Here is a 16,437-nt window from a genome sequence, read left to right as displayed (position 1 = left end):
GGCTCTGGAAGGTGGCAGGTGCTCCCTTGAGGCCGAAGGGCAAGGTCAGAAACTCATAGAGCCCCAGAGGGGTGATAAAGGCCGATTTCAGTCTGGCATCTGCGTCCAGCAGCACTTGCCAGTAGCCTTTGGTAAGATCCATAGTGGTGAGGTACCGAGCACCTCCCAGCTTGTCTAGGAGCTTGTCAGGCCTGGGCATAGGGTAGGCATCAGATACGGTGATGGCATTGAGCTTTCGATAGTCCACACAGAACCGAATTGACCCGTCCTTCTTGGGGACCAGCACCACTGGCGAGGCCCAAGGGCTGGAAGACGGCTGGATCACCCCCAAAGCCAGCATGTCCCTGACCTCTCTTTCAAGATCCTGGGCAGTTTTACCAGTGACCCGAAAAGGGGAGCATCTTATAGGGAGATGTGACCCGGTCTCCACCCGGTGGACAGTCAAATTAGTGCGTCCAGGCTGGTTGGAAAACAGCTGTCGGTATAGATGCAGCACCCCCCTGATCTCAGCGTGCTGGCCTGGGGTCAGTTGATCAGAGAGGGGAATCGCCTCCAGGGGGGAACCAGCTTTTGTCCCAGGGAATAGATCTACTAAGGGGTCATCTCCCTGCCCCTCCCAATGTCCACACACGGCCAACACCACATTCCCCGTCATAGTATGGTTTCATCAAGTTCACATGGTACACCCGACGGTGATGTGCCCGGTTTGACAGCTCCACCACATAGTTTACCTCATTCAGTTGCTTGATAACCTTGAAGGGCCCTTCCCAAGCGGCCTGGAGTTTGTTTCTCGTCACGGGGATGAGAACCATCACTTGATCCCCGGTGGCGAAGGCACGGGCCCGTGCCGTGCGGTCATAGCAGACCTTCTGCCTCCTCTGGGCTCGGGTCAGATTCTCCCTGGCCAGGCCCATGAGCTCGGCCAGTCTTTCCCAGAAGGTCAGGACATACTCCACCACTGACTCTCCCTCGGGATCGGCCTTTCCTTCCCATTCGTCCCTCATCAGGTCTAGGGGCCCCCTTACCCGCCTTCCATACAACAGTTCGAAAGGTGAAACCCCGGTAGATTCCTGGGGTACCTCCCTGTACACGAACAGCTGGTGAGGTAAGTACTTGTCCCAATCCTGCGGGTGCTGGTTCATAAATGTTTTTAGCATCCTTTTCAGCGTCCCGTTGAACCTTTCTACCAGCCCGTTGGACTGGGGGTGATACGCTGAGGCCCAGTTGTGCTGGACCCCACATTTCTGCCATAAGGACCGGAGCAGGGCCGACATGAAGTTGGACCCCTGGTCCGTTAAAACCTCCTTGGGGAACCCCACCCGGCTGAACATTGTCAGCAGCGCATCTGCCACTGTGTCTGCTTCAATAGAGGACAAGGCCACCGCCTCGGGGTAGCGAGTGGCAAAATCCACCACCACCAGGATGTGTTTCTTCCCTGACCGGGTCGTCTTGCTGAGGGGTCCCACTATGTCCATGGCCACCTTCTGGAAAGGTTCTTCTATGATGGGTAAAGGCCTCAAAGCCGCTTTCCTCTTGTCCCGGGCCTTCCCCACCCTCTGGCAGGGGTCACAGGATTGGCAGTACTGTCGGACATGGGTTAAGACCCCAGGCCAGTAAAAGTTCTGTAGCAGTCTCTGCCTGGTGCGTCGGAATCCCTGGTGCCCTGCGAGAGGGATGTCATGGGCCAGGTACAACAGCTTGTGACGAAACTTCTGGGGAACCACCAGCTGCCTCCTGATCCCCCATGACTCTACTTCCCCTGGGGGAGCCCATTCTTGGTACAGGAACCCCTTCTCCCACAGGAACCTCTCCTTGCAACCTCTTCTCATGGTCTGTACCGCACTAAGGTCAGCCCGGTCCCTATGCTTCCGCAAGGAGGGATCTTTCTGCAGCTCGGCCTGGAACTCCGCAGCTGGGACAGGGATGGGGACCGGCTCTCTCTTGCTGGCTGGGTCCGAGGCTGCAGCCTCTCTGAACCGTGCCCCTGGGCGTTCCCCGCTCCCTGGATTAGGGTCCTGCACCTCGGGTCGAGTACCTTCCCCGTTGTCGGGGAGCAGTGCCCTTTGCCGACTCTGACTACGAGTCACGACCAGGGCACTCTGGGTGTTACTAGGCCAGTCCTCGAGGTCCCCTCCCATTAACACGTCAGTGGGCAAATATCAGTGTACCCCCACATCCTTGGGGCCCTCCTTGGCCCCCCTTTTCAGGTGTACCCTTGCCACGGGCACCTTGAATGGGGTCCCGCCCACGCCCATCAGGGTCAGGTAGGTGTCGGGCACCATCCGATCTGAGGCCACCACCTCGGGCCGGGCCAGCGTCACCTCTGCGCCCGTGTCCCAGTACCCAGTGACCTTCCTCCCATCTACCTCCAGGGAAACAATGCACTCTTTCCGGAGGGGCAGCCCCGCGCCCACCCGGTAAACCAAAAACCCGGAGCCTGGAGCATCCACAGGTGATATGTTGCCAGCCTCCCTTTCCTGGGAATGTAGCCCCTCCTCTGATTGGGTTTTTACCCAGTCCACCCTCTGCGGGTTGGGTGTCCTTGGTCTGTCCCTGAGCTTGGGGCACTGGGCCCGTATGTGACCTCGTTGGCCACAGCGATAGCAGCCCATGTCTCGTGGGTCCCCTTGAGTGGGTCGGAGGGACCTGCCGCTGGATGTTCCCCTGTTGGGGGGGGGTCTCCATAGGCCCCCTTTGGGAGGTCCCATGATGACTCTCTCTCTGCGTTGAGGCAGGCCTGCTCCTTCGAGACTCCTCCCTGCCATCCCCTGCCCGACTGTCCACAGATTGGTCGGCCATCTGGCCTGCGTGCTGTGGGTTCTCCGGCTTCTGGTCCGTCAACCACAGCCTCAAGTCGGATGGGCACTGCTCGTACAGGTGCTCCAGTATGAATAGGTCAAGCAGGTCCTCTTTAGTTTGGGCCCCAGCTGTCCACTTGCGGGCATACCCCTGCGCCCGGTTGACCAGTTGTAGGTATGTGACCTCACGGGTTTTACGCTGGCTCCGGAACTTTTTCCGGTACATCTCAGGAGTCAGCCCAAACTCGCGGAGCAGGGCCTGTTTGAACAGTTCGTAGTCCCCTGCCTCCGCCCCTTTCAGTTGGCTGTACACCTCCACGGCTGTGGAGTCCAGTAAGGGGGTGAGAACTGCGATCCTGTCTGCAGGGTCAACCCTGTGCAGCTCGCAGGCATTCTTAAAGGCCATCAGGAAGGTATCTATGTCCTCCCCCTCCTTACGCCGGGGCAGCAAGTGCTTATCAAAGCTCTTTGTAGGCTTGGGTCCCCCCTCACTCACCGCAGCCGGGGCCTCACTTCTCCTCAGCCGGGCCAGGTCCAGCTCATGTTTACGCTGTTTCTCCTTCTCCTCCAGCTCTTGCCTCTTTAACTCGAGCTCCTCCCATTTCAGCTCCCTTTCATATTCCAGCTGCATCCGCTCCACGGATGCCGAGCGTTGCCGGGAGGATCTCCTGCTGGGGGGTGAGCTTCGCCGGGAGGATCCCCTGCTGGCTGGGGGTGTCACGGTGCCCTCGGTATACACTGGGCTCCTCCCCGCCTTTCTCCTAGGCACAGGAACGGGGGGTCTCGGGAAGCCCTCGTCCGCCGGCTGACCACTCCCAGCGGGGACAGACACTGGTGCCTGCGCTGCATCTGTCCAGCTGCTTCCCTCAGAGACAGGGCTCCGTTCATTCATGCAGTCTCCCTGCTCCAGCTGGGCAATCAGCTGGTCCTTGGTGCGTCTCCTCGGGCGCAGCCCCCTCTGCTTGCACAGCTCCAGCAGGTCGCACTTGCGCCGCTTGGCATACATCTTCCTGCTGGGCACTCACAGGCCAGGGTGCTCGCCACTCCCCACGGTTTCCAGGGGGACCCCTAGTGCACCAGCCCTTCGTGAGGTCACCACCTCTCTGCCAGGGTCGAGCTGCAGACTCCTCCGCCCCTGGGACCGCTCGCTGCAATCCCCCGGGGGACCCTGTTACTGCAAAGTCCTTCTCACTGGGCACACACTCCCAGGGGTTAATCACCCATTCGTTTTACTGCTCCCCGGTCACTTACTGCACCCCGTGGACGACACTTCCTGCAGTATCTCCCGCCGCTGCCACCAGTTGTCACGGAGTGTGGGGGAGTCCGGTCCTGGGACCCACAGTGACTCTTAGCCAGCCAGTAAAACAGAAGGTTTATTGGACAACAGGAACACAGGTTACAGCAGAGCTTGCAGGCACAGTCAGGACCCCTCCACCGAGTCCTTCTGGGCTTTCAGGGTGCTTGGATCCTAGCTAGGATACCCTGAATTCCGCCCACACAGCCCCAAGCCCAAACTCAAACTGCTTCCCTCTTGCCACTCCCTTCCTTTTGTCCCCTTCCCGGGCAAAGGTGTTGACCTTTCCCCTCCCTTACCTAGCTCAGGTTACAGGCCCTGGCATTGTCCATCCCCTAAAGTCCTCCCCTGCTCTCCCACTCCCCACACACACAGTCCCTACTGCATCACAATGGGCACTTGCTGCTATTCCTGCCTCACTGGGAGGGAGAAGGGGGCCCTTGCTGCTCCCAGAGGGTGACGGATCCCAGCTGCCATTCCTGGATGGGAAAATTTTCCTGATTCTGCTGCCCTTGAGCTCTCTGGGATCGGATGAGGGCCCCCTGCCACTCCAGAGTGGATGCAGGGCTATATTGTGGGACTGGACCCCAGAGGACCCTATGTCATGGTGTGCGTAGGGCTCCAGATTGCTTTAATTCAGTCCTGATGATAGTCTGTGGCCCTGGCACCAAGCATCCTTTTCACATTCACATTGTGACACAGTTCCTGCCAGCTGGTAAGAAACAGATCCCGGTCAGCTTCTCCTCTGCTTGCAGTGCGTAAGTTTTGAGTCATCTCTCTTTGCGTAAAGAAACAAGTAATGATGTACAAAAGAAAATTATCAGAAATGCAGAGTCAAGTGCTCAAAAGTTAGAAAATGGTAGAATTATGGTGGCCTGTACATGCTTAATTGTGATCCCTTGTTCCTGTGCATTTTGGTACAGTCCCCTGTGTTAGTCACTACATACCTTTCATCTTCTGCAGCAAATTATCCAACAGAGAGTAGCCTCATTTACTACACAACAAAGCCTTATTCACCATCCACCCTAAGCACTGAATGATCCAGGAATCCTGGACACATTCAGATCTCAGACACACAAAATTATGCTCACCAAATTTTTCCAGAAACTTTACTTGGCAAATTCAGTATTAAGCCTAGAGCTGGGCATTTCGTATTCTACCTAATACCACCTAAACCCCTCAGCATTCAGTAAGATCTGTGCCAGTGTAGTCCCAATAAAGCAGCAGTCATCACCATTCTCTAAGGGCTAAGCCTGCTCCATGGGGGTGCATCTTTATAAAACAGCCATCCAGATTACATGAAGTCTAGTTTCAGTGAAATAAATTGCATGGCTTTTATCTTGACCATGGCCCCCTTATCACTTGCCTCATTGTTGAGTTTGTTTTTTTAAATCTCCGTAGTCCTCTCTCCAGCAGAAAGACCTTTCCCACACCAGTTCCCTTCTACTGCTAGTCCTTACTCTCAAATGCCTCATTGAGAGCCAAGAGCAGGGAGGTAGACTATATAAGGAAAACAGGCCACAAGTACGGTCAATTTCTATCAATTTAAGTCAGTTTCTATCCACTTAGGTCATTGATCTTTAGTGCCCTCTGCCTGCCTTCTGCAGCGCTATGGGTTGTAAGAAGCCATCTCATTTCCATATAAACTAATATGGAAGTCACCGAGCCCAAGAAGTTAGCAGGATTCAAAGAGGGATTTGGACATTTATATTGATAAGAATATCTAACATTATAAGAGTTCTTGCTAACACAAATTTTAGAAGTGATATTAAACCTCCTGCTTCAGTGCTAAAGCCAACCTCTAACTATTGAAGATCAAGAGACCTAATCTGCTATTGTGAGGTTCTTCCACCTTCCTCTGAAGCATCAGGTACTGGCCACTGTCAGGGATGGATCCTGGACTGCATGAACTTTGGGTCTGAATGAGTCTGGCAATCCCTACCTTCCTAATAAAGCTCTTTTGTTGTGGATGCCAGGGGGAGCAGCTTCTCTCAGAAATTCTGTTTTAGTATCTTTGCTTGATCTTTCCAGCTCTCTCAGATCTTTGAGGAGAAAAATGCCCTCTCTATCCAGCTGCGGGGCAACAGCCAGAATCTCCGTGAGAGCCACCAGCACTGCCGTGAGGTCCTGAACCGCTGCATGACTCTGGAGAAGCAGTTACAGGAGCTGCAGTCCCCAAACAAGGACATGGTAAGGGGTGGAGTAATGGAGGGAAGGTGGTATATTCCTCTTGACAGCCTAGGTGAACTGAAGAGCGATTGTCACTGCAGCCTTTGTTTACTGTGTGACTGGCAGCTGGTCTGGATTCTGTTCTGTTTGAGACTTAATCCTGCTCTCCCATTGCTTCAGTGAGTGCCCTGGCCAGCACTTGATGCGTTGCCACACACATACTCTGTTTCAGAGGTCACTTGTGACAGATGCTGCTCCAGGAGCCCCCCAGGAAAAGAATGAACTTCAAAGAGAGTGTTACACTCCAGAACTGCAGGAATTACAGCTGAGGTGAGGACAGAGGGAAGGGTGTAAAGCCTGACACAGAACCTTTGCTGATGCCCAGTGGAGCAGGGAAAAGTCTGAGTCCTGCTGTGGCACCCTAGAATCTCCTGGAATCTCTGAGGTGCACTAAGCTGTTATGACTCACTATTCCTTTAGATGAAACCACAGACACTGAATGCAAAATGTAGCAATTGCTGCTGGCCAGTGTGGGTCAGCTTAGCTCCCCATTCACTACACCGGCTCATCAGTAAATACTGAGTACATGTATGGTCCTGGTCTCAATCTTTAAGGCTATCAAAGAGCTGGACCAGGGCTGCCTCTGGGACTGAGACTTAGTATGACAACGATGCTGCTTGGGAATAATGGAACTAATGGTGGGAATGGGTGATGGAGCCCAGGGCTGTGGAACTCCTTTTCTGCATTGACCACAAAACCTTCATGGCTCAGTGCAAGACCCACCTCCTCATCTCAGCATTCCCACAGTAAGTAAATAAAACCCACCTGTTTGTGGAGACAAGGGAGAGAATCTCCATGTACTAGAGCAGTGAATACAGTATAAGCAGAGGTCCCCAGAGACACATTTTGGGCATTTCAGTGTCCTATTTTCTACCAGGTTATCGGAGGCCAAACAGTTGCACAGCAGCACAAAGCAGGACCTGCGGCGTTTGGAAGAGCAGCTGCAGGAGGAACGAGATCAGCGTCTTGCTGCAGAGGAGGCTTTCTCAGCAGCACAGGATCACATCAGGAGGTGGAGTGTTTCTAATCAAGCAAGCTGTGTTACCTTAGTGCATCACCGAGTTTCTAGCTGTCTGTCCAGCTCTGCTTTTTATAGAATGTCCATCATTTCAAAATCCAGGCTCTACCTTGGAAAGGCTGAAAGTTGGTTATGATTTTTCCTTAAAATCCCAGTTTTAAAGGAAGCCTCATGGTCATTCCCAGTCATCTCTGAAATCTAGGATAGTTCTTCCACTTGTGGGTAGGGAATCTCCATTAGTCTGCCCTGGCCACCAGAGCTTTTTGAGCCTTATCTCTATTATGGCAGTGCCCAGATTCCCCACTCAGGATCAGGCCCATTGTGCTGGGTGCTTCACAGACACTCCGCCAGACATGGCTCCTGCCCCAGTGAGCTCACAAGTTTATTTGAGTCTTATTTCAAATAATGGGAAGTTGGGGTAGGGCTGGAACCAAGGTCATGCCCTTACACAGGGAGCTGGTAAGTAATTTGAATTCCCAGGGGTACTAAATTTTTACAAACGAGTTCTCGTCAAGTGATGGCATAATCATGTCTTCACTGACTGACCAATTCCTTGTAGGCATCATAGCTTATTGTTTGTGGTTTCCTATTATCTCATTGTGTGTCCAGAGCCCTGGTCAGGGCACTGAAACCTATTAATCATAGAATACTAGAGATGACCTCAGTGGGTCGTCTAGTCCAGGCCCCTGCACTCAAAGCAGGACTAAGTATTCTCTAGATCATCCCTGGCAGGTGTTCATCTAACCTGCTTTTAAAAATCTCCAATGACAGAGATTTCATAACCTCTCTAGGCAATTTATTCTAATGTTTAACCACCCTAACTGAAAGTTTTCCCTAATATCCAACCTAAACCTCCCTTGCTGCAATTTAAGCCCATTGCTTCGTGTACTATCCTCAGAGATTGAGAGCACTTTTTCTCCCTCCTCCTTGTAACAACTTTTTATGTACTTGAAAACTGTTATGTCCCCTCTCAATCGTCTCTTCTCCAGAATAAACAAACACATTTTTTTCACTCTTTCCTCATAGGTCATGTTTTCTAGACCTTTAATAGTTTTTGTTGCTCTTCCTTTGACTTTTCCATTGTGTCCACATCTTTCCTGAAATGTGGCACCCAGAACTGGACACAACACTCCAGTTTGAGGCCTAATCATGTAGGCCTTAAACACTAGTCTCTTGAACCACACCCAGAAGTGACTAGGAAGCCAGTGCATGAGCTGGAGTAATGCACTGTTTATGGCTAGCACTGCCCAGCAGCCATGTTCTGCACTGGTTCTGGCTTCTAGGTGACCCATGTGAGCAGCTTGCTGCATTGTGTGTTCTCACAATTGATAAGTGTTTCTCTCTCTCTCTTCTTCAGGTTGGAGTCAAGTGAATGGGCATCTGCTCTGGGTTCCAGCATTGATGTGTCTCCATCCCATGAACATTCCTTGCTGATTGACTCCAGGGACAGTTCCTTTAGCAAGGTAAGAATAATACCGCAGTGGCTGTGTCCAGGGAGCTAGCTTCATAATGTAGGACATGTGAACAACTGCTGTTGCAGAGGAATGTAGCCAGAACATGGGGAACGGAGCCATGTTGATTCTAAGCGCTGGATATAGTTCATAGCTTCTAGAACCTACCACTCCGACTGCATGGCTCAAGATGTCTCCACATCCTGCATCTTTCAAGATCTGCAGCTACACACATGGCTCTTGCAACTGTGACCTTCAGAACTGGTTGGGCTCCTGGAGGCCAAGGTTGCATCAGGGGCTTCTCCCCCCTTTCAGGACCTTGTAATATTTGCCCAAAGTTCTAAATAAAAGAAAGTAGCAGCTGATTGTGCAGAGAGGGCTTATGGACTCAGTAAAATGTGCCTCAGTAAAATAGTCCCTAGTCTCATGTACAAAGTGCAGTAGTTAGACTCCTCCCCATCACCCACCAATGGGATGGACCTTACTCTGTGCCAAGAAGGTCAAAAATCTCAGAGTATCAGAGTCAAGAGTCACTCAGTGAGAATGAGCCGGTGGTTCAGTGTGGGCAAGCACAATGTCAGAATCGTAGGACTGGAAGTGACCTTGAGAAGTCATCTAGTCCTGTCCCCTGCACTCCTGACAGGACTAAGTTCTATATGTTGCCTGGTCATGGCTGCAGTGATAGCAGCACATTGCCAGGACAGAAATCATGTAGGCCTTATACACTGAACCACACTCAAAAGTGGCTAGGAAGCCAGTTCGTCAGCTGGAGTAATGCACTGCTTATGGCTAGCACCACCCAGCCAGCCAACAGCTGTGTTCTGCACTGGCTCAGGCTTCTAGTTGACCCATGTGAACAGCTTCCTGCGGTGTGTGTTTTAGAGATCACTAAAACAGGTCACCGGGGCTTACATCCAAGATGGTCCCAGTCACCCTGCCCAGCATGTAGGGCCGCAATGCCGTACAAGAACACAAAAGCATCCCCAAATGGAAATCTCTAGAGACCATCCTGCCGTTTTACCAGTCCCCCTGTATTCTCTGGATGGAGTCTCAGCTAGCTCATTCCCATCCAAGCCAGCTATATTTGCTTCCCAGTGTCTGGCTAAGATGCCACTGGAGATGCAGAGCTGTATGCCAGCTGCATGTTGAGTGCTAGCCTTGCAGAAGCCCAAGCTGTCTCCAGAGGGAACCACTGGGCTCCTCTGTCCAATAACTCTCCCATTGAGAGAGTTATTAGAAGAGCCCAGTAGTTCCCTCTGGAGAATCCAGGAGGAAAGGTCAAACCACTGGAGCAACTGCAGCCCAGCCAGAGTCAGCAGGTGAGTCATCAGAGCTGCTGGCAGTGCTCTGGTGACTGGATGCTGCATTGTGCTCATGGCTGGGAGAGTATCAGCCAGTCTCTATTCCAGGAGTGGCCAACCTGAGCCTGAGACAGAGCTAGAATTTACCAATGTTCATTGCCAAAGAGCCACAGTAATACATCAGCAGCTGCCCCAACACCTCCTGCCTGCCAGCAGCCCTGCCAATCAGCACCTCGTCGTGCTCCCTAGCCACTGCAATCAGCTGTTTCGCAGTGTACAGGAGGCTCTGGGATGGAGAGGGGCGGAGCAGGTGGAGAGGGATAGCTCAGTGGTTTGAGCATTGGCCTGCCAAACCCAGGGTTGTGAGTTCAGTCCTTGAGGGGGCCACTTAGGGATCTGGGGCAAAATCAGTACTTGGTCCTGCTAGTGAAAGCAGGGGGCTGGACTCAATGAACTTTCAGGGTCCCTTCCAGTTCTGAGATAGACCTATCTCCATATATTATAAGGATGCAGCAGGCTCAGGGGTGGGGGGCTTGGGGTAAGGAGTGGAGTGGGGGCAGGGCCTGGGGTTGAGCAGTGGAAAGTTGGCACCTGTAGCTCCAGCCCCGGAGTCAGCACCTATGCAAGGAGCCGCATATTAACTTCTAAAGAGCCACGTGCAACTCCAGAGCCACAGGTTGGCCACCCCTGCCTATTCCATGCTGATTCTCAAGCCTCACCAATGTGAATCGGGGAACCTGAGGTGCCCAGTGAGGCCAATGCTGTAAGAGCACTGGTGACTAAGTGCCAATGCTCCTAACAACCCATTCAGCAGAAGCTGGCACCCTGCCCTCCAGCTATGGATGGGTTAATGATCTTCAGCCAGTTCCCTGCTGCCTGGCCAAAGGGGTAGGATGGGGTTTCCAGCACCTCAAGTCTTCAGCAGTGCTATCATCATCATTTATTATCGTCTGTTGATGCTATTGATCAAGATAAATCTGTGATATATGTTGATTTCAGCAAAGCTTTTGATACGGTCTCCCACAGTATTCTTTCCAGCAAGTTTAAAAAAGTATGGGCTGGATGAATGGACTATAAAGTGGATAGAAAGCTGGCTAGACTGTCAGGCTCAATGGGTAGTGATCAACAGCTCGATATATACTTGGCAGCCGGTATCAAGTGGAGTGCCCCAGGGGTCTGCCCTGGGGCCGGTTTTGTTCAACATCTTCATTAATAATCTGGATGATGCTGAGGGTGCAATCCATCCCAAGTTTACAAATGACACTAATCTGAGGGGAGAGGTAGATACACTGGAGGGGAGGGATAGGGTCCAGAGTGACCTAGATAAATTGGAGAATTGGACCAAAAGAAATCTGATGAGGTTCAATAAGGACAAGTGCAGAGTCCTGCACTTAGGACGGAAGAATTTCATGCACTGCTACAGGCTGGGGACCCACTGGTTAAGTGGCAGTTCTGCAAAAAAGGACCTGGGGATTACAGTGAACTAGAAGCTGGATATGAAAAGGCTAACAGCATATTGGGCTGTATAAGTAGGAGCATTGCCAGCAGGGGAAGTGATTATTCCCCTTTATTTGGCACTGGTGAAGCCACATCTGGAGTATTGCATCCAGTTTTGGGCCCCTCACTAAACAGAGGATGTGGAGAAATTGGAAGGAGTCTAGCGGAGGGCAACAAAAATTATCAAGGGGCTGGGACACATGACTTACGAGGAGAGGTGGAGGGAACTGGGCTTATTTATTCTGCAGAAGAGACGAGTGAGGGGGGATTTGATAGCAGCCCTCAACTACCTGAAGGGGGGTTCCAAAGAGGATGGAGCTAGGCTATTCTCAGTGGTGGCAGATGACAGAACAAGGAGCAATGGTCTCAAGTTTCAGTGGGGGAGGTCTGGGAGGGTGGTGAAGCGCTGGAATGGGTTACCTAGGGAGATGGTGGAATCTTCATCCTTAGAGGTTTTTAAGGCCCGGCTTGACAAAGCCCTGGCTGGGATGATTTCGTTGGTGTTGGTCCTGCTTTGAGCGGGGGATTGGACTAGATACCTCCTGAGGTCTCTTCCAACCCTAATCTTCTATGATTCTATGTTTCCTTACACTGCACCTAAAGGGGTTGAAACTTAGACCTGGTCTACAGTACAGAGTTAGGTCAACGTAAGGCAGCTTACATTGACCTAACTCCGTAAGCATTTACACTAAACTGTAGCTCTCACCAATGTAACTCGCCCACTACACCAACTTAACTCTACTTCTGTGAGACACGTAGCACTTAAGTCGATGTAGTTAAGTGTACGTCGTGTCAGTGTAGACACTGCGTTGCTTACATCAACTGTTGCTGCCTTTCAGAAACTGTCCCACAATGCACCACACTGGCAGTTAAATCGGTGCAAGCAGTCCTGGTGAGGACGCGCACTGCTGACACAAGGAATGTAATGTGGATATATGAAACCAATTCAATTGTTGCGGTGGCTGTACATCAGGGGAGGACAAATTATGTGGCCTGAGGGCCACATCAGGGTATGGAAATTGTATGGCGAGCCATGAATGCTCATGAAATTGGGGGTTGGAGTGCGGGAGGGGTGAGGGCTCTGGCTCAGGGTGTGGGCTCGGGGGTGGGGCTGGGGATAAGGGGTTAGGGATGCAGGAAGGTGCTCAAGGCTGGGACTTGAGGGGTTCAGAGGGTGGGAGGAGGATCATGGCAGGGGGTTGGGGTGTAGGAGGGGATCAGGGGTGCATGCTCTGGGCGGTGCTTACCTCAAGCAGCTTCCAGAAGCAGCAGCATATCCCCCCTCCAGCTTCTACACAGAGGCATGACTAGGCAGCCCTCCATGCTTCCCTGTCTGCAGGCGCTGCCCCTGCAGCTCCCATTCGCCCTGGTTCCCAGCCAATGGGAGCTGTGGGGGCCATGCTTGGGGCGGGGGCAGCGTGCAGAGCCCCCTGGCTGCCCCTACACATAGGAGCTGGAGGAGGGCCATGCCGTTGCTTCCAGGAGCCATGCGGAGCAGGGCAAGCCCACGACCCTGCTCCCCGGTGGGAGCTTGAGGGATAGATTAAAACGTCTGGAGGGCCAGATGCAGCCCTCGGGCTGTAGTTTGCCCAGCCCTGCTGTGCAGTGATATAATTTAGGTCAACTTAATTTTGTAGTGTAGACTTGCCTATAGGCACAGATGTTAGGGAATGTGTTGTGTACACTGCCACTCAGCCCTTCTTTGAGCAGGCTGTGGGTTTGCGGGGAGGTGTTTGCTAAGCCCCATGCTAGCCTGAAGAGAGAGTGCTGGTGAGCAGAACAGGAATATGTGGGACACTATTTCACTCTTGCTTTGCAGTTTTGCCTTTAAGGTCTCCCTTGCAGTGTGATTCCTACCCTGGTGGGATGGTGGAACTTATGAGATGGGAGAGGAGGTGGATTAGGTGGGATAGGAGCCCTTCAGAGTTCTGTCTTGGTGGTGTGGAGGCGGCCCTGTAGTTAAATGGCAAAATGACCCCTACAGCTCCATAGACAATCAGGCCCTGAAGCTGGAATCACATGGGTGGAAACCTGTGAACGCTGGTTAGACGAGTGCATGCTCCTGGAGGAGCTCTATGTCTGCTTTGTTGGACTGGTCTCCCATGTACTGTGGGGCTTTGGACGCAGGTCGCTGGGCTCAGCATTTACTGGCACTAACTGGTTTCTCCTTTACTCTTCCCCTCAGACTCGGACCAACTCTGGTTTGTGGCGACAGCTGCACTCTCTCTTCTGTTCCCGGACCCGCCTACCACTGCTGGTGACTGTGTATTTGTTCATGCTGCACATCCTACTTTTCCTGTGCTTTACAGGCCACCTGTGAGCAGGGCCAACAGTCTCTCACTGAGCATCAGACCTTTACCCCGTTCCTGCGCCAGACGGGTTTTTGGGCCAGCTGTCACCAGTGCCCCGCACCAGCTGCCCACTCACCTAGCTACCTCTGGGGGGCAACTGAGCCCATCAGTCTCCAGTGCTCGCCCCGAGCTGCTTGCTCTGGCCCAGCTGGGTGGCTGCTGCGGCCGAAGGTCGGGGTCTGTCTGTTTCCAGAAGACAACCTTTCACACACACACCCCTGCGAAGTGTTACCCAGTCATCTTTTCTTAGCCAGGCTCGGAATGAGTGAAGGCAGTGATATAATCTGCAGCTTCCACCTGCCGCGGACTCCACTCCAGCCATTAATCATCTGTGATGGGGGTCTCAGAGAAAATACTGTCAAGTGGCTGCAGCTCCCCAGTGCCTTCAGCAGGTTAGCTGGCACCATTGCATCTTGTCATCCTTACACTCAAGCTGGTGTCAATGGCTGTACCAGCCTAGAAAGGGGCATTGGCCACCTGCCCCTCATTAGTCCACATGTCACTGGCTTTGCAGGAGGTGGCTCACCCTACCCATCTGCAGTGTTCCTTCCCTTTCACAAATAGCAACATCATATTGCAGAGATTGCACCAGTCCATGAGCAAAGGAAGGAAGCACCCTCCCCCCTCATCCCCCAGCTCTTAAACCCACCCACTTGGGCCCTTCTAGTGATGATTAAAAACAAGAAAGGGAAGTTGTGGAGTTTTTACGGGATACTATATACAACCAATCAGGGTCTGTTTTATAACTTTTTCAATAGGGCCAATTTTGGGGTTTCAGCTCAATAGAGTTCTCTTGAGGAGAAGGGCAGTCATTGCAGCATGCAGACATGCTGAGCCTTCCATCTAAGGGCTTTTGTAAGTATTTGCTGTTATGCCCCTGCAGGAGAAGGGCAGTAATTTAATTATTGAAAGGGAATAGGGGACTTGAACTTTTATCTCTAATTTAATCATTGCACTAATTATAAAGCTTGTGCAGCTCTTGCTGAAGACAGGAGGGGAGAAGAGAAGACCTGCTCCTGCACCCTGTTTCCTTTTCAAAAGACTATACCTGGACAGGTTGTGCTACAGGGTATAGCTCCAAGGGGTCTGGGCTCTCCATGGACTACAGGAACCCCACAGACAAACCCCTCCCTGTTGTGAGGGGAAGATTCCTAAGGCCTCTGCCCCCACCCCCACTTCATGAGACTTCTTTCTGGAGAAGCCTGTGACTGGTGTTGCTGGGGTGACTGCATGGACCCTATGGCATACACTCTAAGTGCAGTTGGACCTGTTCCCATAGATTGTGTAGATGGCAGAGTTCAGAGCTCTCTACAGAGCCCCTGAAGATGCTCCATACAGATAGTCAGATACTAATGTACCTGGAGATGAGGATTCTGAACACAGCAATGACTGCTCCAGTTGAGAAAGGAGGGTGGAACCCATCAGATAAGCCCTCGCTTGGTGCTGCCGTCTACTTTGTAAGATGTACCTCTCCCTTCCTGGCTTTAGAATGCCCTCCCTCCCCCCACACACAGTTTAATGGAGGAAAGTTAATGCTCCTGACGCTGTTCTTAGTCCAGGTTTCCAGGGCCGCTGAACTGAGCCTGTGAAGAGACAGGGACTGGTTCCTTTGCAGTCCCTAAAGCAACTGGGCCTCTGGCTCGGTCCAGAACACTGAAGCCATATACCTGTACTCCCTCATGAATATTTGTAGAGAGCATGCCCTGCAGGATTCCCCCTTTTGATTCTGTGAAATCCAGTGACTGAATCTCTTACCTACAGCTTCCTGGGGCACATGCTCCTGTGTACAATAAATGTTATTTTTCAGAGTGAAGCCGAGTGGTGTTTTGGTGTGAGTGTTGCTATAGGAGCTGACCTCTGAGGTTCCAGAGCTGCAGGTCATGATCATGACCTACTGTGGGACCAACATAAGACAGTGGCCACTCTCATTATGCTTTATCCCTGGTGCAATGGGAAATCCCTCTCTGTTTCCTCATATTGATGAGTGTCCCGTGGATCTTGCACTAGCCTCTTCCTCACCTCCCTCAGATGCACAGATCCTACAGTGGCTGTGAGGGACAGGAGTTATAATTTTGAGAACAGTTCTGTCTGCTGTCTTTACTGTTTCTTGCTATCTGAGTTTTGGCAGAATTATGCAGCCCCATAGGCATATGTAGTTTCAAGATGTGGTGGATTACATGGTAGCCACCTTGACTCTCCTGATGGTACCAGTGGAAGAGACTTCCCACCCAGTATTTGACATAATCGGTGCCACTGCCAAGAGTAAAATATCACTTCCTGTCCCGGATGGGTTGTTGCAACTGGCCAAATCTTTGTGGTCCAATGTTACTTGTGAGCCCGTCTCCAGGAAGGCTGACATGCTCTACCAGCTTCCCTCTCATACTTTCATGCCGACTCTGTGCCCAACTCACTGGTAGTGGCTGCTGACAGCAACAGAGCAAGGTCATGCCAATTACATTCCATACTAAGTGATAAAGAGGGAAAGAAGAGTGACTCTG

The 16,437-nt window shown here is 52.0% G+C and overlaps 1 protein-coding gene across 6 annotated transcripts in view; it reads left to right on the top strand.

Annotated features, from left to right (window-relative positions):
* GOLGB1 (golgin B1) overlaps nt 1-15,757 on the top strand; it is a 155,984-nt gene extending 140,227 nt beyond the window's left edge. For all 6 annotated transcript variants that reach the window (XM_030543358.1, XM_030543440.1, XM_030543279.1 and 3 more), the window contains 5 exons: nt 6,124-6,282; nt 6,494-6,591; nt 7,199-7,333; nt 8,697-8,802; nt 13,774-15,757. In XM_030543358.1, the coding sequence (XP_030399218.1) occupies nt 6,124-6,282; nt 6,494-6,591; nt 7,199-7,333; nt 8,697-8,802; nt 13,774-13,908 (633 nt within the window). In that variant the 3' untranslated portion in view covers nt 13,909-15,757. The remainder of the gene's footprint in view (nt 1-6,123; nt 6,283-6,493; nt 6,592-7,198; nt 7,334-8,696; nt 8,803-13,773) is intronic.
* Nucleotides 15,758-16,437: the final 680 nt, after the last annotated feature.

This window comes from Gopherus evgoodei, chromosome 1 (assembly GCF_007399415.2).
Source record: "Gopherus evgoodei ecotype Sinaloan lineage chromosome 1, rGopEvg1_v1.p, whole genome shotgun sequence".
In the NCBI taxonomy this organism is placed as follows: Eukaryota; Metazoa; Chordata; order Testudines; family Testudinidae; genus Gopherus; species Gopherus evgoodei.
Note: the sequence above shows the minus strand (reverse complement) of the source record. Positions and strands in the feature narration are given on the sequence as shown.